Source organism: Pseudorca crassidens, chromosome 3 (genome assembly GCF_039906515.1).
Source record: "Pseudorca crassidens isolate mPseCra1 chromosome 3, mPseCra1.hap1, whole genome shotgun sequence".
Lineage (NCBI taxonomy): Eukaryota > Metazoa > Chordata > Mammalia > Artiodactyla > Delphinidae > Pseudorca > Pseudorca crassidens.
The window spans coordinates 137,599,803-137,620,930 of NC_090298.1; the positions used below are offsets into that span (position 1 = coordinate 137,599,803).

Here is a 21,128-nt window from a genome sequence, read left to right on the forward strand (position 1 = left end):
CTGAGCAGGCAGAGGAGCTTTCAAAGCAGGGCAAAAACAAAGGCCCTGAGATGGATGGGAGGACCTAAAATGAGTCACAGACTGGGGACAGGAGCAGGGCCTTGGAGACGGTGGAAAAGGTGGGACTGAGACCCAGGAAGGAGTGGGAGGAGGTGGTGGGGGGATGCCTTTGGTGAGAGGCGGCTGCAGGCACTTGGGGAGGTATGATGGGCGCTAGGGGGCGCGCTCCGAGGAGGGTTATCACGGAAGTGGGGGCAGTTTGGGGGCGTGGACCCAGATTCCGCACCAGCTCCATCAGCGAGTTACCACCGGGCTGCCGGGACCCTCCCAGAGAATGCGAGCGAGGTCCTGCGGAACTGCGCGGAGGGCGGGGTCGCCGGGTGGTATCGCTGGGCGGCTAGGCGCCAGGCTGTGAGCTCGGAGCAGGCACACACTTCATTAACCCTTTATTACAAGGAGCGCTCTTATAGAAGTATATGTGGACTTAACGTGAAAAAAATCAAATGTATCCAAGAATAAAAAACACAGCACATAAAGTAGTATATGCATTCCAGTGTTCGCGCGGAGACAGTGGGCGCCCAGGAAAAGGCTCTTCTATAAAGGTCTGGCTCAAGGGGGCCAGGATGCGAACGGTTCCGGGCGGCGCGGACCGGCCTCAGGCACAGTGTGGGGGCCTCCTGCCTCTTCCCCGCGGCCGGCGGGCGGGGCAGCACCAGTTCCTGGGGCCTCCGGGCCAGCGGCCACCCCAGGCCAATGGAGTGGGGTGCCAGGCAGAACCCCTCAGACTGGGGTGGCCGCGCCTGGCCCTCCGGGGGCAGCGGCGACGACATCCCAGGTCTCGTGGGCTTCAGGGCCAGCCAAAACGCACCCTCAGAAGCCCTTGGCTTAGTCAGCCTTTTTCAGGAAGATCTGGAAGAGCAGGGCTCAGTGTCAGCTGGGGTCTCAGAGAGCAGACCTGGTCTAGCTATTTGGTACAGCTCCCCATTCCCTGTACCCAGCCCTGCCCTATATCACCTCACTCAGAATGACCCACACCGGCGAGTCTGTCTGGATGGAGAGGCGCAGTGCTTCCAGGGGGCCAAAGGCTGGGTCCACTTCTCCCTGTGCCACACCCTTGTAGAAAGAGCCTGGGGGAGTGCAGCAATGAGAGGTTGTCCCAAGACTCCTGGCTCTCCCCTCACCTCCACTTGACTGCCCCTCACTCACCGATCTGGAGGTAGCCATCAGAGCTCCGAGGGTACTGGAGAGTGGCTGAACGGCCCTCCTGCAGGGCCTCCTTGTCTGACTGGAGGTTCTGGGGACAAAATCAAGGGGCTGAAGCCAGTGGCTGTGGAAGGGGCAGGCCTCAGTGCACACCCACCTGCTACTACACTCACATCAAAGGGCAGCACCTCCACAGATGTGTTGAAGAGCTTGTCCTCTGGGTGCTCAATGTTCCCACTTCGGAAGAAGAACCTGTGGCCAGACAGGCCTGTGAGCTGCTGCAGGGGTGGGGCACTGCCCAGGCACACTACCCAGCAGAGAAAGGCCAGGCCTGGGCTAGGAGTGCAGTAGGTGGGCCCTGAGGTACTGGGTGAGGCTGGGCAACACCCGGGGCAGCCGTTGGACTTGCAAGGCAACCAGGGCCTTACTTGTAAGGACAATGGTGATGGGCAATGTCACTGAGCTCCTGTGGGCACTGCTGGACTTAAGTCTTTACAAAGTGACTACTGTTCTGAGCCCCACTTTTCAGATAAGAAAACTTAATAAGGTTAAGTAATTTGCAGGGGAGGGTCACAGAGGGAAATCTGCAGGTTCAGAAATTTGTGGTGAGGCCTCTACCCTGGTAGCCACCCTGCCCCTCCCCCAAGGTGGACCTGTGGGCGCTGGCACTGACCGCTCCAGTCGCAGTGGCTGGAAGAAGCGGAAGCGGATGAAGTCCCCTGCAGCGGGCGTGAAGGCCCAGAAGAAATCCTCGCGCAGGTAGGCCTTCTCCAGGGTGAAGTGCTGGTATGTCTTGAGGCTCGTGCTCACTTCCGCTGGCGGGTTCACATGCTCCTTCCGCAGTGCCTGCTTCCCAAAGTCCTTGTCCTACAGTGGAGGAGGGACAATGGTGTTAGGGTGGGCCCTGGACTTGCCCTGCTACCTCCTTGTCCAACCTCAGCCCAGGCTCTGCTGTACTCAACTAGGCTTGAGTGTGGCACTGCCCACCTTCAGTTTCTGGATCTTGCCCGCCAGTGAGGAGTGAGTGCCCACGTGCTGGAAGAGGGATGGCTTAAAGCGGATCCGCAGGTTGGCCTTCTGCCGGTCACAGTGCTTCTGTGGAGGGAGGGTGACACACGCTAGGGCTCAACTCAACTCTTCCTCTGAAGACAGAAACTCCTCCAGCCAGCAGCACAGTCTCCTCCTGTCAGGTGCATGGTCACCGACACAGTCCCTACTGGAGGCTGCTTGCTCCACCGCCCCCTCCCGCCTCTGTGCAGGCTCTGCTCACCGCATCCTTCTCAGGATTGCAGACCTTCACCCACAGAATATGGTCCAGGAGCCAGTCGATGGGCTTGTCCCGGTAGAACATGAGGATGAACTCCACAATGATGCTCAAGTCCAGTGACTTGAACATCTTCCCTGGGGGTGGGATTGGAGGGAAAGGGGTGCTGAGTAGGCAGCTCTGCCCTGCCCTACTTCCTCTTAGTCCCTGTGGGGGACTCTGGGAAGGGTCCCACAGCAAAACCTCTGGCTGGCTGCAGGCAGGCGCAGGTAACAAGAGAGCAGACGGGATGGTGAGCCCAAACATCCCGATGCAGAGGGCAGGCAGGAACAGGCCAGGTGGGGCTGCAGTGGGCACTCCAGGCAAAGGCTCAGAGCACGACACTGCATGGTACTAGGGCTCAGAACAGGGCGTGGGACTGAGAGATGATGACAGAGGCAGAAGTGGGCTGGATGGAGATATTTTGGTTAGGTCAGCGGGGCAGGGAGGGGGGTGGCACACCAATGAAGCCCAGCTGGGAGAACTCCAGGATCATCCAGTCCTCCGAGGGCTGCTGGAGTGCGAAGTTCTTCATGGTGCTCAGGTAGTTGGGCTTGGCTATGATGTCATCCTCCAGCTGCACAGTGGTGGGTAGGTAGAAGGGGGCCGGGACTCAGGATGGGCACAGGGGCAGGGCAGGGCTTGCCACCCAGGCCCATCCAGGGTCCAGGGGGAAAAGGGACAGAGCAGGGTCTCAGTGCTCACCTGCACGTAGTAAATGCCTTTGGACTGCGCATACATCATGAGGAAGCAGTAATCAAGGTTCTGTTTGGTCCTCCACCTGTGGGCCAGGGGCAGGGGCCTCAAGAGCTCAGACCCCCTCCACCTCCAATGTGGCTACCACAGAGGCCACTGAGTGGGTAGGAGACCCCCACCCCCCCATGCAGGGGTCCTCCAATGGAACAATGGAGGCACTGCAGGGAAGTGCCCAGGACTCATACACCCACAGACTAGGTTCTTAGCACAGGTGGGCAGGTGCTGGGGGCACAGGGAGGTGGGTAGTGCTAGTACCTGACTCTCTCCTTGGGGTCCCCAAAGGACTCTCGGAGGCGGGAGAAGTCAGGGTAGAAGTGGGGAGAAGGGGAGATGACCTCTAGGAGCCCAGAATGGATCTCTGTAGGGAACCTGGGGGACAGGAAGGCCCAGTGAGTGTGCAGCCTCCAGGGACTGGAGCAGGGACAGAGCTGAGCTAGCTAGACCCCGTCCTTTTCTTAAGGCCCACCAGGCAGACATCCCCTGACACCACACCCATCCTACTGAGGCACTGAGGCTCCAGAGGGGTTGGGTCATCTCTACATGCCCACCCCCTTTCATCAAGAGGGGAAGCACCCTTTCCCACAGAGGGATGGCGCATCTTGCTGGGGGGGGGGCACAGCCGGCACCTGTCTGCCCAACACCCCGCAAAGGGTCCTCCCTCCACCAGCCTTGTCGGGCTGTCTGTACTCACAAGGCCTTGATATTCTCCGTCACCAGCGAGGTATACTGTGGGTCAGTCTGTGGGGAGACCAAGTGCCCTCCATGAGCCAGGCTGCCAGCCCAAATGGCCTGGAAGAAAGCGCTGAGGGAAGGACACAGCCTTCTCTCCCACATGGAGGGAGTGAGCCCACCATCCCGAAGGCTAAGTAAGGCTGGGCCTGGGGGTCACAGGTGCCTCAGAAAAAGCCCTTTTAGATACCTCGGTCCAAGGGGTGGGACAGACTATAACTGGCATCTCCACGAGGGGGCGCTAAAATGTCTTTCCTTTTAACTTTTTATCTTGTTAAGTTTGTGAGTGAAACTGATGATTGAACTTCTGAGAGTTTTTTCCTCCGAAATGTTGCTGTTTTCATTCTCCTTGTTATTTTGTGCCGTGTGTCCTCCTCTGAATGTCCCCTCGACCCGTGCCCCAGCCCACTTGCCTCAGCGATCAGCACCACGATGACCGAGTCCTCTTTCTCCTGTGGGCTTAGCTCTGAGATGAGCGAGTGCAGCGTGTCAGTCAGGTACGAGTGCACCTCGCGCCGCACGCTGGGGATGCCCATCACCACTGACACTGCAGGGACGCGGAGGGTTGGTACTGGGCACTGCGTGGGGGTCGTCCCACCACCCGCCACTCCCGGGCCCCGCCCCTACCTCCGGTGCGGCCCTGGCCCACGCGCACGGCGGGCTGCAGGCTGCTTTCCTTGGCTAGCAGGTGTGGCAGGTGGTGGAAGACAGTGGGTAGGTGCAGCACGTGCTTGTGCGAGACGTTCCACGGCTTCAGGCGTGGATCCTCTGGGTGGGTCAGGAAGGGACAGGTCAGACAATGCGGTCTGCCATCAGCCTCGCATCCCCTGCCACTTCCCGCTCCTGTGCTCACCGGTTAGGCGGCCCCAGGTGCGATTGCTGTCTCCGTCTCGCAGCGCTTGTCTCTCCGACACGGCCCTCTTGATCTCGTCCAGCACCAGGTTGAGCTCCTTGGAGCGCTTCAGGCTCTCCTGCTCAGCTGCATGCAACCGGTCACGCAGCGCCAGAAACTCCCGCTGGTACACGTCCACCACATCGCCTGTGGGTGGTACACAGGCTGTCACCAGGGGGCAGCATACAGCTGAGGTACTGCTCCTTGAGTGTTAGCCTACACATCTGTTCATATGCCTGCCACATGTGAGCCACATGGGGTTACATAAGGGTCACTCTGAAGTCACAGTGACACTCACACTTGGGGAAGAAAAGCCTCCACTGGGGGAATTAGCCCTCTCCAGTGCTCTCCCTTTATTTTCTGCATTGAGGAGACATCTGAAGTGGGAGGGCTACAGGACCACTTCCAGCCCCAGGTGAGACAAACCTAAGCTGAGGCTGAAAAGGCTCAGACTGAATCCTCTCCATCCCCTCCCCTCTCCTCCCAAAGCCCCCTCTTGCTTCTCCTTGCAGCATCTCCTCCTTCCAGGAAGTAGAGCACCCAAGGTCCCACCCAGGGCACAAGGACCCAGACCTTCCGCAAGGAGCCCTTGGCATTGAGGCCAACCTTGCCCTGTTCCTTCTTTCAGCCTCTGCACTTTGCTTCCCATCCCCGTTCACAGAGATCACAGGCAGCCCCATCCCCAAGGCCCCATGGGGACAGAAAACCTCCCTTGACTCTCCCCCATATCCTGCAAGTAGTACTGAGCCCAATGCACACATTTGTCACTGTCCTCATGGTTGTCATTCTACACTAGGCACCAGCTCTGGATTTGCAATCTCACACAGTCCAGCGGGGGTGGGTGGGTGGGGACTGTTGCAGTTACAGCCCCCAATGCTCAGAGGAGCAAATGAAGTTGAGAAACTAGTCAGGGGTCCCTCAGCAAGTCAGCAGCAGAAAGGGGACAAGAGCTCTAAGTGCGCTGAGGCCTGCTTCTCTGGAGATGTGTCCTAGGCCTAGACCATGCCACCCCAGGGGGGCCTGTGTCAGAACCTCCAACTGGGCACCATGTGCAGGCACTAGGGGTGCACATGGGCCAGAAGCAGCACAGAGGTAGGGCTGCTACGTGACAGTGGAGAGGGATCTCCAGGGTGCCAAGCACCTGGCTCCACTGGTCTGGCAGGGCCCAGCGAGCAAGAATGAGACAAATAACATCAACAACGTCGTCGTTATCTGCTGCTGAGGCAGCCAGGTCCTGCCAGGCTGTGCACTCTCAAGGCCTTTTCTAATCGGCTTTTGCCCTCTTTATTTGCCATCACACACACCTCCTTTTCCTTGTCTGATGTCTATGCTTTCACACATGCTGTCTCTTCTGACTGGAATCCCCTTTTCTCTTCTGGGCCTGATGAAAACCCATGTAGCCTTCAAGGCCTAGTTGCCTTCCAGATCTCCCCTCTCACCCTCAGGCAACTCTTATGTTCCTTGATCCCTTGAGAAGGGGTGGTCACAGCCACTAGAATGCCCTGGGATGGTGTCACCTCCCCACAGTCGGGTATACCAAAGGTCATGACCAAGGCAAAGTTCGGTCATCTCAGGACACCCCCTCTCTGCAGCTGGGGCAGAGGCTGAAGTGCTAAGTCCTGGGGAAGAGGGAGGGGTAGCCCCTACGCAGGACGGAGAGGCTGTGGGGGGAGGGGCAGGGGAGCCAAGCAGATCCTTGATGAGGCACTCCAGAGTTAGCAGCTTGCCCGATCTCCCTTCCCACACCCTGCCCATGGGGCCAAAGGCCAGGCCACTTCAAGCTTCTGTGCTCAGGGACAGCCCTGCTGGGGGAGGGAGTCAGGAGTCAGGTTACCAGATCTTTGAGGCTCTGCTCTGGGTTCTGAGGCCAGGTTACCCTGGAAACCTGACCCCTTGAACAGGGAGCTGGCCACCCCCAGCACTCACCTGCCCAGCTGCCAGTAGGGAGGAGGGACTGGAGGTGCTGAGGCCCAGCAGGAGGGAGTTCAGAGCTGCCTACACAGGCAGGTGGCCTCCCTCCTGCCTGGGTCCCTACCCACCCACCTATTGTCCCTGATGCCCTCCCCAATGCCACCCCAGTGCTGTGGAGCTGCTGAGTCTTGCAGGGGCAGCCCTTGTGCTACTGGCTACACCCAAGGCAGCTCCCTGCAGTGGGGACCTCTGTGAAGTGGAGGGAGAGTAAGGAGATCTCATCCCCCTCTGACTGCTGTTGCTGCCCCTGTCGTCCCCCCCCCCCGCCCCCCCCCGCAAACCCATGGCCTTCTCTGATCTTTAAGTAGGCTGAGCTCTGTCCAACCTTAGCCTGCCCCAGGGGGACAGGCCAGTGGCAGCGGTGGGCCCTGCTGACCTGAGTCACCCTGACCACCAAGGCCTGGGCACAGCCTGCTCCCTACCCTGGCCTCCCTTCCTAGGAGCCTTCTTCTGCCCAAGTCCTGGGGGCAGCTGTGGTCACACTACTGGAGGCTTTCCCGCCCCTTCCTCCACCAGAAGGCAGAGTAATCAGGATACCTGAAGCCCATGATACCACAGTCTTCCCTTTGGTTCTCTCTTTGTTAAAGAAACAGATTCAAGAGCCAGGCTGGGGCACAGACCTTGTGCTCTGTACTTAGGGAAGGGGAAACAGGCTCAGAGGGGCACAGGGTGGTTCCAGGCCCAGCAAAGGTCTGCTGTTAACCTGCAGTGAGGGGACTTCCCTTGCAGTCCAGTGGCTAAGACTCTGAGCTCCCAATGTAGGGGGCCCAGGTTCAATCCCTGGTCAGGGAACTAGATCCCATATGCCGCAACTAAGACTTCACAAGTCTCAACTAAAAGATCCTGCACATGGCAAGGAAGATCACACATGTGGCAACGAAGATCCCGCGGGTGGCAACGAAGATCCCGCGGGAGCAACTAAGACCTGGAGCAGCCAAATAAATAAATAAATAAATATTTTTTAAAAAAAGTCCTGCAGTAGGGCAGGGGCATGGAGAGGGTGCAGGTGTTCACCTCCTCTCCAGGGCTTGCACCCACCCTCCCAGTGGTCAAGACAGGCATCCATCATTGCTGAAATCCAAGAGAGGGGACAGCCTAGACATTGGGGAGGGCTGTGTGGCTGAGGCCACCCGCCTGGAGGGTTTGCTGTTTTCCCTGGAGACCTTCAGCAGGTGCTTGGCTGAGGGCTACAGTTTGAGCATTAGTGGAGCTGCTGCATAGATTTGGTCAAGGCTGGATATGAAAGTGGGCCTGAAACCCCGTATCTAGGGTCCGTCTTGCTAAGGCCTATGTGTCCTTCCTGGCCCTTGGCTTCCAGGATGCCACCTGTTCCTGCTTTCCCTTCCTCTCTGGCTTCTTGCCCACCTCTTCCCTTCCCTACAGATATGGCTTCCTCTGCCTTTCCTCTAAGCATCAGTGCCTGGGCCAGCCCTCTCCTGAGCCTCCTACTCACTGCAAGCTGGAAGCCAAGGTCCAGTCTGGCCTCAGACTTAGTCTGGTTTCCCCATGGGCTTAATGCAGTCATCTGAATGTAAGAATGAGAAAGGTTCATATAAGAGCCCAGACTCAGTCTTCTCTTCAAGCTTCCAAAGACCAGACCCTACTGGGACTCCCAAAACAGTAACAGCCCTTGATGGGGAAGGCCCAGGTGACCCTCTTGTCACATGTCACACAGGCTTCTGGACTGCCACACCCAAGGGACAAGGACCCCTGCATCTGAGCCCCACATTTCTTTGAGTAGGGGTGCTCTCCTGCTCCACAGGCCCTCCTCGATGCCCCGCTTAGGGAGAGTAGGCTCTAAATGGAGCCATGGGTATCCCCCTCACTCCTGGACACTGTGGCCAGCCAGACTCACAGAGAAGGTGTCCTGGTGGGAGGGGCTGGTGCTGCAGTTCCTGACACCTGGCTGAGGGCCAGTGGCTGCCATAGGAGGCACACAGGAACTGCGGCCTAGCCCAGGACAAAGTGCAAGGGGTCATCGCTCCACTCACAGCTGAACAAGTGTGCCCCAGCCCATCAGATATGGCCCCACCTTGGCCTCCATGCCAGGCTGCTTACATGGCCACTCTCTCAAGGGTCCAAAATGCCCTCCCCCAGGTGACACACCCCACCTACGGAGAACTCCGCCCCAGCCATGCCCTCCATGTACCAAGTCCTAGAGGGTCTCCCCTCAGGCGCTCTGGAGCCCTTAGGGCAGCCCAGGCCTTCACCCAAACAGGGCTGGGCTGAGCTGGGCGGGCAGGAGCCAGGCGGGCAGGAGCCAGGCGGGGACACTGGGACTTGGAGGGTCAGAAAGGCTCCAGCTTCTCCCGCAGCCTCTGTTGGGGAACAGGGAAGCAGGAGGTGGGAGGGAGGCAGAGGGTCAGTTGGCCTCAGGCTGATCCTGCTTAGGCCTCCTGCAGGAAAGCCAGACGGCAGGAAGGAAGCAGCTTTTCCCGGTGCCTCCTGTGCTAAAGGCTGGGTAGACAAGGGCCTGCGAGCGCCTCCTCAGCCTTCAACCCTCAGCCAAGGCCCCACTCAGCCCCAGCCATCCCAACCAACACAGAGCAACTCCAGCCAGTGCTGGGGCCTGCCCCCTCAGTCCTAAGTGTGCTAGCCAGATGCAGAGGGGCCATGACGGTGGACTGGCCAGCTTAACCAAACTTCAGGTGAGAGTTAACCGGTTGCCAGGACTGGGTGGGGCGCTCATGAGGCCCTCCATGTATCCCCCCGGGCCAGTAGCCACAGGAAGCATTCCGCAGCACCCACATCCCTGTGGAGGAGTCCTGGGGCCAGATGTCCTGGAGGAGGGCTGTGGAGGCCCCAGGGAGCCGCACCCACAGTGGGCTGGGGTGGAGAGGTGGTGTGAAGTGATGGTACTGCCTGGATGTCTGGCTGCCTCCTCACTCGTGTCTCAGGATCGGTGTACCCAGGTGCCTGGAGCGGTACCCTGGGGACCCTCTGGCACAGCCACCTCTGTGACCTTGTGTCCCTGTCCCTCTCTGAGAACTCTGAGGTCCCCAGCTCACCAGAGGGAGCGACCCGCCCTAACACGGGCAGAACTGTACTCACGAAGGCCGGTCCTGAGCGCGCACGGGGCACCCGACTCCCGCTCACCGGCGCGGCCCAGCCCAGGCCAGAGGAGAATTTCGTTATTCCAGCAGCAAACAAGTGGGAGCGAGGATGGGAGGGGCGTCCTCTCGCACCGCCCGGGCGGGGAAGGGGCGCCCGCGTCGGCTTCCGGCCGCTTTCCGCGGCAGCTGCCCGGACCCCGCTCCGGCCGCCGGCGCCCAGGTGTGGGAGGGGGCGCGAGGCGGGCGACGGCGGGGGAGGGGCTCACCTTTCTGGCCGCTGAGCGCCGCGTACCAGGAGAGCGAGAGGAAGGCGCACAGGCAGAAGAGCAGCAGCGTCAGGAAGGCGCCATTGCGGAGCCTCATCTCCTCAGGTGCGCGGTGGGCGCCGGCGGGGCCGAGGCCGCATGGCCCGGGGGGGCCGGGGCCGGGGCGCGGGGACCTGGAGGCTGCAGGGGCCCCGGCCCCGGGGCGGGGAGGGGCTGGGAGCCCGGGGCCGGGCAGGGATGCGGGCGGGCCTGCCGGGCTGGGGACTGGGCCGGGCACCGCGCTGACGGCTCCTCTGGGGCGCAGGGAGTGGACCTCCTAGGCTCGGCGCTTGGGCCGGGCCAGGCTGGGCTAGGCTGGGCGGTGAGAGCCGCGGCCCGGCCTGGATCCCGGGCCGCCGCGGAGTCGGCTGCGAAGGGCGGGGCGGCCGGGATTTAAAGGGGCCGCATCATCCGCTGCTGCCACCAGCACCACGAGGGGGCGGGGTGGGGGACCAACGCCCGGGATCCCGCCCTCCTGTCTCCGGACAGCGGCCCCCACGTGGGCTCATGCGTCCCGGACTTCACGGCCCTGGGCACCGGCCTCAGGTAGGTCAAAGCTGGGGCCTTCGCGAGTTCGCGTATTCTGTGGTGGAGGCCATGTGAGGGGGTCCCCCAGCCCCTTCTCAGTAACATTTTCGTTGTGAACTCTCGAAACCCAGATCTGGACTTCAATCACATTAACTTGAGGCCCCTCAGGTCCCTTCGCCAGGTCTGAGAAGTCTAGGCAAATAAAGGTGAGACAAGCTGGGACCTGGGACCTGGAACCCTTTGCTGCAATGCTTGCTCCTGGACAAACATCTCCAGCAACAAAATACGAAGAAACTACAAGGGACTAAAAAGTACTGTGTGCATGGGCAGTTGGGGCAAATTATGAACAGCAAGATAGAAAAAGACCAAAAACCTGACTGCCACTTCTGAAGAGCCGGGAGCAAAAACAGGGTACCGCACATGCCCCCTGTGCACCATCAAAGGGGTGGGCAGACCACCTAAGCCACCCCTCCTGCCCAACCCCCAGACACACCCCTAACCTCACCCCATGTAAGGGACCAGCGAGCCCCACCCGGGAGCGAGCAAGGGAACCTGTTACTTGTTTTCACTGCCCCCCTGCTGCAGCAGGGCCCCCAGTAAAGCCTTGCCCAAATTTCTTGTCTGGCCTCTTATCAATTTCCATTGATTAAGGAAGGCCAAGAACCCTGACCAGTAACAGATTTCTGGCACCCAACATGGGACCTCTCCCTCTTCACGGGAGAGGATCTGGTCACCTCTGGGACCACTGAAAGCAGCTTCCCCGTGGGTGACAAGAGATCGCCTGAACCTCACCTCGTCACCACATTTGGTAAGTCTGCCTTTCTGGCCCCTAGGGGCCTCAGTACCCTCATTCATGCAATGCTTTCCCCCTCCCGTTTGTCCCTTTCCCTCTGCTTATATCTCTCTACTTCTTTCTCTGTCTTTTCCTACTCCTCTGTCTTATCCTTTGGAGAGAGTGGACATTGGGCAGCTGCAGTATCACTCCTCTCAGCACGTGAGACCATGCTCCCTCTGGCCGTCAATGGGTGACAAGCAGAGGTGGGAGAGGCTCGCCTCACACCATGCAGACCTTGGTCCAGTGGGCTCTCCCTGATGGGAGATTTATGACAGTGATAGAATTCAAACCTCATATCATGTAGTGGCTGGAAGTTCTATTGTCCCAGTATTCTCACCTTTATTTTCCTGCTGTCTCTTTTTTTTTAGTCTTTCTCTCCTCCCTTCACCTCTCCCTTGATCCTTACACCTGCACTCCCATCCCCTTTATCCTGAAAAGTTCTTGTTTGTGTCAAGTTTTTGTCGGTGGTACATGTCGAGTAAAAGGATCTTTGTCTTATGTAGTTTTGTCTGTCCAACCGCTCCTGCAAGTCTCTGCTGAAATTGTGGGCCCTGTGGAGCACTTAAGCCTTGAAATACAAACACAGCTCACATTGCCTGAGACTCCAGCCTTGGGTTACTTAGTGGGATTTTAAAAAGAATAAAAAAGAGAGGAGCTTGCATTTCTCTCCTCTGCCTTTGCAATGTAACTGTTCTGCCTGGGCTCTAGGAACTATCTGATCCATCTGTAGTCCCCCAGACTGAGGAAAAAAAAGAGACCTTTTTAAATTCAAGTGGGAAAACTATGAGATCTCTGGTTCTGTTTCTCTTTATGTAAACATTAACTTGTAAATGAGCTGTATTTAATTGGCTTAAAGGAAACTGAGCATGTATATACATTCTCAGAAATATAAAACTCGCCAGAATACATTCCACCTTCATGTGATCTGGGAAATATTCAATATTAAATTAATATCTGGTATTAGAGCTAGTTTAAGGTTGTGGGCTTAATACAGACCTGTCTTTAGAGTCATCAACATTAAGAATAATATAATATTTTCATTGTTCCTAGGGTTACTGGAAGTCAATAAATGCATATTGTTTCTGTTATATAATCTGTCAACAGGGAAAATAACCTGATGTGATTACATTTTTAAGTAAATGTTACTGAGGTAAGAGCTTTTTGGTAAACTCTATAGGAATAATTATGTTTTGGAAATATCCATCTAAAATAGTCTCTCCACATTTTGGTAACTTGAAGCAATATTAAGTTAAATGATAGGAATTCATTGAGTATCTAGGCCATTTCAAATAAGATGAAATATTGGCACACTAATTGCTAAACAGATCTAAATTTACGACTTTACAACTTTTGTCTTTCTATGAGGGGGAAACTAAAGATGTTTGGCTTTATGAAACACATGTCTTGTACCACATACCCCACTGAGCAAAGAAATAGTGCTTTGGGAAGTTGCATGTTTCTAGAGGTTATGGGATATTCCAATCAGGGAATGCTAATGTAAAGACAGTTCATGGTTGCTTGAGGAAAGTAGGATGTGCGTTTTCAGTAAAAGAAGGTATGAGGAGTGGAAATATATTTTGTTAAAAGAGGGCTTCCCTGGTGGCGCAGTGGTTGAGAGTCCGCCTGCCGATGCAGGGGACACGGGTTCGTGCCCCGGTCCGGGAGGATCCCACATGCCACGGAGCGGCTAGGCCCGTGAGCCATGGCCACTGAACCTGCGCGTCTGGAGCCTGTGCTCCGCAACTGGAAAGGCCACAGCAGTGAGAGGCCTGCGTACCGGAAAAAAAAAAAAAAAGAAAGAAAAGGGTGATTTTGTCCTAGAGCTGGTTGTTTCTGAATGGGAAAAGAATAAGGGACAAAATAATATGACTACAGGAAGTTGCAAAAGGTTTGTGGAAAAGGAACATTGGGAAAAGAGTTTTGTGTATGGTCAAGATTTTCTAAGGTTGGATTAAATTTGACTAGGTAAATGGATTTTATTAAGAGTAGGCTGATGCAGGGCTGGATTTATTTTCTTTCTCTCATAAGAGAACAGTTTTCCTGGAATGCTGCTTTTGATAAAAGATTGTGTGAGTTTCAGTGCCTTTAAGTGGTCTGTATTTACTTTTTAAAAAAAATACATTTATTTATTTACTTATTTTTGGCTGTGTTGGGTCTTCATTGCTGCACACAGGTTATCTCTAGTTGTGGTGAGCGAGGGGCTACTCTTCGTTGCTGTGTGCAGGCTTCTCATTGCGGTGGCTTCTTTTGTTGCGGAGCACGGTCTCTAGGTGCATGGGCTCAGTAGTTGTGGCTCGTGGGCTCTAGATCCCAGGCTCAGTAGTTGTGGTGCACAGGCTTAGTTGCTCCGCGGCATGTGGGATCTTCCCGGACCAGGGCTCGAACCCGTGTCCCCTGCATTGGCAGGAGGATTCTCAACCACTGCGCCACCAATGGTGAAATAAGCCCCTGTATTTACTTTTGAAATCCTTTTTTCACCTTAGCTCAAGGAATAAATATTGTTTCACAATGACCTATGATCCTATCTGACCAGGTGTTTTAAAGCTTTTTGAGGGAATTCCTTGATTGTCCAGTGGTTAGGGCTCCATGCTTCCACTGCAGGGGGCACGGGTTCAATCCCTGGTTGGGGAAGTAAGATCCCACAAGCTGTGCAGCACAGCCAAAAAAAAACTTTTTGAAATTTTTGACAAACTTCCCAAATACCAAATTCTAATTAAAGTTCTTTTGACCTCCAGCTAACTTTGGGGTACTTCAAAGGGCCCTGGGAGCATCCCAAAGACAGATCCTAAGCTAACTGGGTTCATTGGTATGTTAAATTACACGGGAAACACTGTCCAGACTTACTGTTGCCTGTGTCAGATGGAATCATCAGGCTCTTCCCAATTTTATCATAGCTGCCAAGCAGATAGGGGAGAGGGTTTTCGGTTCTTCTGCTGTCTGGTCTCTCACCTTACTCTATGTCCAAAAATCCCCTATGGGAATACTCCCACCTCTAGACCCTGAGGTCCTGACCCCTGTGGCTTTTTCTACTGCGCCCAACTTCAATTCCTCCAGGAGTTCCTTTTTTGCACCTCTAGGACCCCCTTCACTTCAGGCCTTGGCAGCCCATACACTGCTACAGACAGCCTTTTGGACTGGCTGCTGCTGAGAAGCCCTCACTATAAACTTTGTAGACGCTCAATCTTGAGGAATACACCCTCGCATAAGGAAACGTATTATAAGGCATAAGCTTTATAGATAACAGATCCCCTCAAGGAGAGTCCTGGCAGTGCACTGAAACAAATGTCCTGCCCACCCCCCCCCCCACCCCTTGTGCAAGGGACTGGGTTGACCAGAAACATCGGGTTAGGTAATGGGAGAGTAGAGGATGCTCAAAATCCCATTAGGTAAGAAGGGAATTTGGAGGACACTCTGACCCCCTTCTGACAAAAGCCTCCTGGTAAATGTCTCTGGGATGCCGGACTTCATTTCTAGGAATGCTTTCTCAGTTGCAGGTTACTTACTCATCATGGGTGGATCCTCTTCTAAGCCAGGAGCCCTGTTGGGAATATAATTCCCCAGAGGGAACAGAAGCCAGGAACCACATCATCCAATGTGTATTAGAAGGGATGAGAAAGTGTATCAAAAAGCCAGTTAACTGGGCTTCCCTTGTGGTGCAGTGGTTAAGAATCCGCCTGCCAATGCAGGGGACATGGGTTCGAGCCCTGGTCCCGGAAGATCCCACATGCCGCAGAGCAGCTGGGCCCGTGCGTCACGGCTGCTGGGCCTGCGCTCTGGAGCCAGCGAGGCACAACTACTGAAGCCCGAGCACCTAGAGCCCGTGCTCCGCAACGGGAGAAACCACCGCAATAAGAGGCCAGCGCACCACAACGAGGAGGGGCCCCTGCTCGCCACAACTGGAGAGGGGCTGCGCGCATCAGTGAAGGCCCAGTGCAGCCAAAAATAAATAATAAATAAATTTATTTTAAAAAAAAAAGCCAGTTAACTATGAAAAGTTTAAAGGAGTGACCCAAGAAGAAAAAGAAAATCCAGTCCTCTTTCGGGTATGAAGGTTTTTAGAAAATTAACTAACATTGATCCCTCCACTCCTGTGTGTCAATCCCTGCTGAGACAACATTTTATCAGCCAGTCTGCCACTGATATTATGCCCACAGACCCCTATGCCCCAACTCCTAGAGCTGGCCTTTGGGGTATTTAATAATCGAGATCAAGCTGAAGAGGAAGAGAGAACCAATGTGAAAACAGGCAGGCTAGTGCTCATACTAAACTGATGGCCGTTGCTGTCAGCCATGCCTTGCAACCTCAGGACAACCCAAGGGAGCCAAGGAAGTCTAACCATTCATCTGGAGGTAAAACTAGCAAGGGGGAATGCTTCAAATGCAAGTCAACTGGCCACTGGGCCCACAGATATCAGAAAGAGTCCCCTGGTCCATGTCCAGTCTGCAAATGAACAGGTCATAGGAAGTGGGACCTTCCCTATTCCCAAAGGGATGGGGGACTCCCGCTCCTGAGGTGGCCATGCTACGTGACTGAGGCAGCCCAGGGATTCTGGCGGTTCCCCCCATGTGAGATGTCCATCTCCATCAAGGAGCCCTGGGTGGTCTTTGATGTGGCAGGTAAGAAAATCCATTTTTTTAACTGATACAGGAACCACTTACTCTGTCCTGATCTCTCACACTGGGCCTCTCTTCTCTGAAAGCTGTACAGTGATCGGTGTCGATGGAAAGCCTTATACCCATTACTTAACTGGGCCTCTCACTTGCCAATCTGAATAGTGTTTGATCTCACATGGCTTTTTAGTTGTGCCTGAGTGTCCTACCCCACTACTGGGGAGAGACCTTCTGGGCTCACTTGGAGCCATGTTATAATTAGGGGACCCCGAGCAGCCCCTTTTCTTGACTCTGGCTAAGACAAATCAGCTGGAAGAACAACGGCTTATTCCCAGCCATATTCTACACACAGTAAACCCTGCAGTTTCCTTTGAGACAAAGGAATCTCTGGGAAGGCTATAAATGCCAAACCTGTAAAAATTAGCCTTAAGCCAGAAGTCGCTTATCCTAACAAGAGACATTACCCCATAAAGTTGGAAGCAAAAAAGAGTTTGCAACCCCTCATAGATAAATTCTTAAACCATGGCCTCTTAGTGCCCTGTTAGTCTCCATGCAATGCCCCTATTCTGCCAGTTGTTAAGTTAATTGAGGAATAATGAATGGTACAAGGCCTTAGAGCAGTAAATGATGCAGTGGTCCCTATACATCCCCCGTGGCCAATCCTTATATTAGTCCAGGTTCTGGGGGATGCAAAATCGTTTACTGTGCTTGACCTCAAGGATGTCTTTTTTTTCATCCCAGTTCATTCCTCATCACAGTATCTGTTGGCCTTCAAGTGGACTAACCCCCAATTGGGCCAAATGCAACAGTATACCTGGACAGTGTTGCCTCAGGGGTTTCGGGACAGCCCACACTTGTTCTCCCAGGCCCTAAGAAAAGAACTAAGGGAGCTGTTCTAAAAGGACTAAAAGGATCTGTTCTACAGTATGTGGATGATATATTAATATGTAGCCCTACCATGGAGGCCTCAGATCGGAATACCGTTGAAGTCCTTAATTTCCTTGGGGCCCAGGGCTGCAGGGTCTCCCACAAAAAGGCACAAATCTCAAAGCAACAATTTAAATATCTGGGATATATTATAAACCCTGGAAGTAGACAGTTATCTCCAGATAGAAAACAAACTATATTGAGCCAAAGTGCCCCAGAGACAAAGAAACATCTTCGTACACTCTTGGGCATGGCAGGATTTTGCAGAATTTGGATTCCAGGATTTGGAATAATGGCTAAGCCTCTATGTGAAGCCACTGAAGGCCCAGATACAGAACCATTACTTTGGACTGGGGAACAAGAAAAGTCTTAATAATACCAAACAGGGCCTCACCAGAGCTCTTGCTCTGGGTCTCCATTATTTATTTATTTATTTATTTAACTTTTCATTTTATATTGGAGTATAGTTGTTTAACAGTGTTGTGTTAGTTTCAGGTGTACAGCAAAGTGATTCAGTTATACATATACATGTATCTATCCTTTTCAAATTCTTTCCCATTTAGGTTGTTACATAATATTGAGCAGAGTTCAGTGTGCTGTACAGTAAGTCCTTGTTGGTTATCCATTTTAAATATAGCAGTGTGTACATGTCAATCCCAGACTTCCTAACTATCTCTTCCCGCCACCCTCCCCCCCCAACCATAAGTTTGTTCTCTAAGTCTGTGAGTCTGTTTCTGTTTTGTAAATAAGTTCATTTGTATCATTTTTTTTAAGATTCTGCATATAAGCAATATCATATGATATATATTTTTTACTTATTTTTTTTTTATTTTTGGCTGCATTGGGTCTTTGTTGCTGTGCACGGGCCCTCCCTGGCTGCGGCGAGTGGGGGCTACTCTTCATTGCAGTGCGGTGGCTTCCCTTGCTGCGGAGCACAGGCTCTAGGCGCACGGGCCTCAGCAGCCATGGCACGCGGGCTCAGCAGCTGTGGCACAAGAGCTCTAGAGCGCAGGCTCAGCAGCTGTGCCGCACAGGCCCAGTTGCTCTGTGGCACGTGGGATCCTCCCAGGCCAGGGCTCAAACCTGTGTCCCCTGCATTGGCAGGCAGACTCCCAACCACTGTGCCACGAGGGAAGCCCTCATATGATATTTCACTTTGTCTGTCTGACTTCACCCTGTAGACAGTCTCTAGGTCCATCCATATTGCTGCAAATGACATTATTTCATTCTTTTTAATGGCTGAGTAATATTCCATTGTATATATATACCACATCTTCTTTATCCATTCCTCTGTCAATGGACAGTAGGTTGCTTCTGTGTCTTGGCTATTGTGAACAGTGCTGCAATGAACATTGGGGAGCATGTATCCTTTCGGACCATGTTTTTCTACAGATATATGCCCAGGAGTGGGATTGCAGGATCATATGGCAGCTCTATTTTTAGTTTTTTAGGGTACCTCCATACTGTTCTCCATAGTGGCTGTACCAATTTATATTCCCACCAACAGTGTAGGAGGGTTCCCTTCTCTCCACACCCTCTCCAGCATTTATTGTTTGTGGATTTTTTGATGATGGTGATTCTGACTAGTGTGAGGTGATATCTCGATGTAGTTTTTGTTTGTTTGTTTTGGTTTTTTTGCAGTACGCGGGCCTCTCACTGTTGTGGCCTCTCCCATTGCGGAGCACAGGCTCCGGATGCGCAGGCTCAGCGGCCATGGCTCACGGGCCTAGCTGCTCCACGGCATGTGGGATCCTCCCGGACCGGGGCACAAACCTGTGTCCCCTGCATCGGCAGGCGGACTCTCAACCACTGTGCCACCAGAGAAGCCCCTCTCAATGTAGTTTTGATTTGCATTTCTCTAATAAATAGCCATGTTGAACATCTTTTCATGTGCCTCTTGGCCATCTGTACGTCTTCTCTGGAGAAATGTCTATTTAGGTCTTCTGCCCATATTTTGATTGGGTTGTTTGTTTTGATGCTATTGAGCTGCATGAGCTGTTTGTAAATTTTGGAGACTAATCCCTTGTCAGTCACATCATTTGCCAATATTTTCTCCCATTCTGTGGTTTGTCTTTTCGTTTAGTTTATGGTTTCCTTTGCTGTGCAAAAACTTTTGAGTTTAATTATGGCCCATTTGTTTACTGTTGTTTTATTTCAATTGCTCTGGGAGACGGATGGAAAAAGATACTGCTGCAATTTATGTCAGAGAGTGTTCTGCCTGTTTTCCTCTAAGAATTTTATAGTGTCTGGTCTCACATTTAGGTCTTTAATCCATTTTGAGCTTATTTTTTTGTATGGTGTTAAGAGTGTTCTAATTTTGGGACTTCCCTGGTGGCACAGTGGTTAAGAATCCGCCTGCCAGGGTCTTCCCTGGTGGTGCAGTGGGTAAGAATCCTCCTGCCAAGGCAGGAGACATGGGTTTGAGCCCTGGTCCGGGAAGATCCCACATGCCACGGAGCAACTAAGCCTGTGCACCACAACTACTGAGCCTGCGCTCTGGAGCCCGCAAACCGCAACAACTGAGCCCACTTTCCACAACTACTGAAGCCCCCGTGCCTAGAGCCCATGCTCCCAACAAGAGAAGCCACCACAATGAGAAGCCTGCCCACCACAATGAAGAGGAGCCCCCACTCGCCTCAACTAGAGAAAGTCCACGCACAGCAATGAAGATCCAAAGCAGCCACAAATAAATAAAATAAATTTTAAAAAAGTTTTAATTTCTTTTTTTTTCTTTTTACATGTAGCTGTCCAGTTTTCCCAGCACTATTTATTGAAGAGACTATTTTTCCACCATTGTATAGTCTTGCCTTCTTTGTCGTAGATTAATTGACCATACTTGTGTGGGTTTATTTATAGGCTTTCTATCCTGTTCCATTGATCTATATTTCTGTTTCTGTGCCAGTACCATACTGTTTTGATGACTATAGCTTTGTAGTAGAGTCTGAAGTCAGGGAACCTGATTCCTCCAGCTCCATTTTTCTTTCTCAGAATTGCTTTGGCTATTTGGGGTCTTTTGTGTCTCCATACAGATTTTAAGATATTTTTGTTTTAGTTCTGTGAAAAATGCCATTGGTAATTTGATAGGGATTGCATTGAATCCGTAGATTGCTTTGGGTAGTATAGTCATTTTGACAATATTGATTCTTCCAATCCAAGAACATGGTATATCTTTCCATCTGTTTGTGTCATCTTCAATTTCTTTCATCAGTGTCTTACAGTTTTTGGAGTACAGGTCTATTGCCTCCCTAGGTAGGTTTATTCCTAGGTATTTTATTCTTTTTGATGTGACGTTAAATGGGATTGTTTCTTGAATTTCTCTTTCTGATCTTTTGTTGCTAGTGTATAGAAATGCAGCAGATTTCTGTGTATTAATTTTTTAACCTGCAACTTTACCAAATTCATTGATGAACTCTAGTAGTTTTCTGGTAGTGACTTTAGGATTTTCTATGTGTAGTGTCATGTCATCTGCAAACAGTGACAGTTTAACTTCTTCGTTTCCAATTTGGATTCCTTTTATTTCTTTTTCTTCTCTGATTGCCATAGCTAGGACTTCCAAAACTATGTTGAATAAAAGTGGTGAAAGTGGACATCCTTGTCTTGCTCCTGATCTTAGAGGAAATGATTTCAGCTTTTCACTGTTGAGTATGATGTTAGCTGCAGGTTTGTTGTATATGGCCTTTATTATGTTGAGGTATGTTCCCTCTTTGCCCACTTTCTGTAGAGCTTTTGTCATAAATAGGTGTTGAATTTTGTCAAAAGCTTTTTCTGCATCTATTGAGATGATCATATGGTTTTTTTATTCTTCAATTTGTTAATGTCATGTATCACACAGATTGATTTGCAGATATTAGAAAATTCTTGCATTCCTGGGATAAATCCCACTTGATCATGGGGTATGAGCCTTTTAATGTGTTGTTGGATTCGGATTGCTAGTATTTTGTTGAGGATTTTTTAAAAATATTTATTTATTTATTTATCTATTTATTTATTTTGGGGCACGTTGGGTCTTAGTTGTG

At 52.6% G+C, this 21,128-nt stretch overlaps 1 protein-coding gene and 1 long non-coding RNA gene across 6 annotated transcripts; one reads left to right on the forward strand and one right to left on the reverse strand.

The window, feature by feature from the left end:
• Positions 1–433: 433 nt before the first annotated feature.
• On the reverse strand, positions 434–10,575 carry MGAT4B (alpha-1,3-mannosyl-glycoprotein 4-beta-N-acetylglucosaminyltransferase B). Of its 5 annotated transcripts, XM_067732573.1 has the most exons (15): positions 10,174–10,569; positions 4,845–5,030; positions 4,619–4,759; positions 4,405–4,538; positions 3,954–4,000; positions 3,518–3,631; positions 3,212–3,287; positions 2,969–3,083; positions 2,474–2,604; positions 2,191–2,298; positions 1,877–2,070; positions 1,377–1,455; positions 1,207–1,294; positions 1,015–1,127; positions 434–909 (listed from the first exon to the last, which is right to left on the reverse strand). In XM_067732573.1, the coding sequence occupies exons 1-15, from the start codon at positions 10,268–10,270 to the stop codon at positions 886–888; spliced, it is 1,647 nt and encodes a 548-aa protein (XP_067588674.1). In that variant the 5' UTR covers positions 10,271–10,569; the 3' UTR covers positions 434–885. The 5 variants fall into 5 exon arrangements, 4 of the variants coding, with proteins under 4 accessions (XP_067588674.1, XP_067588675.1, XP_067588676.1 ...); XM_067732574.1 differs by lacking the exon at positions 1,377–1,455 and having other exon boundaries at positions 2,166–2,298; positions 10,174–10,575; XM_067732575.1 differs by lacking the exon at positions 1,377–1,455 and having other exon boundaries at positions 10,174–10,571.
• On the forward strand, positions 9,361–15,551 carry LOC137222002 (uncharacterized). The gene is made up of 3 exons (XR_010942244.1): positions 9,361–10,278; positions 10,872–11,151; positions 11,396–15,551. It is a non-coding gene; the product is annotated as an uncharacterized lncRNA (long non-coding RNA).
• Positions 15,552–21,128: the final 5,577 nt, after the last annotated feature.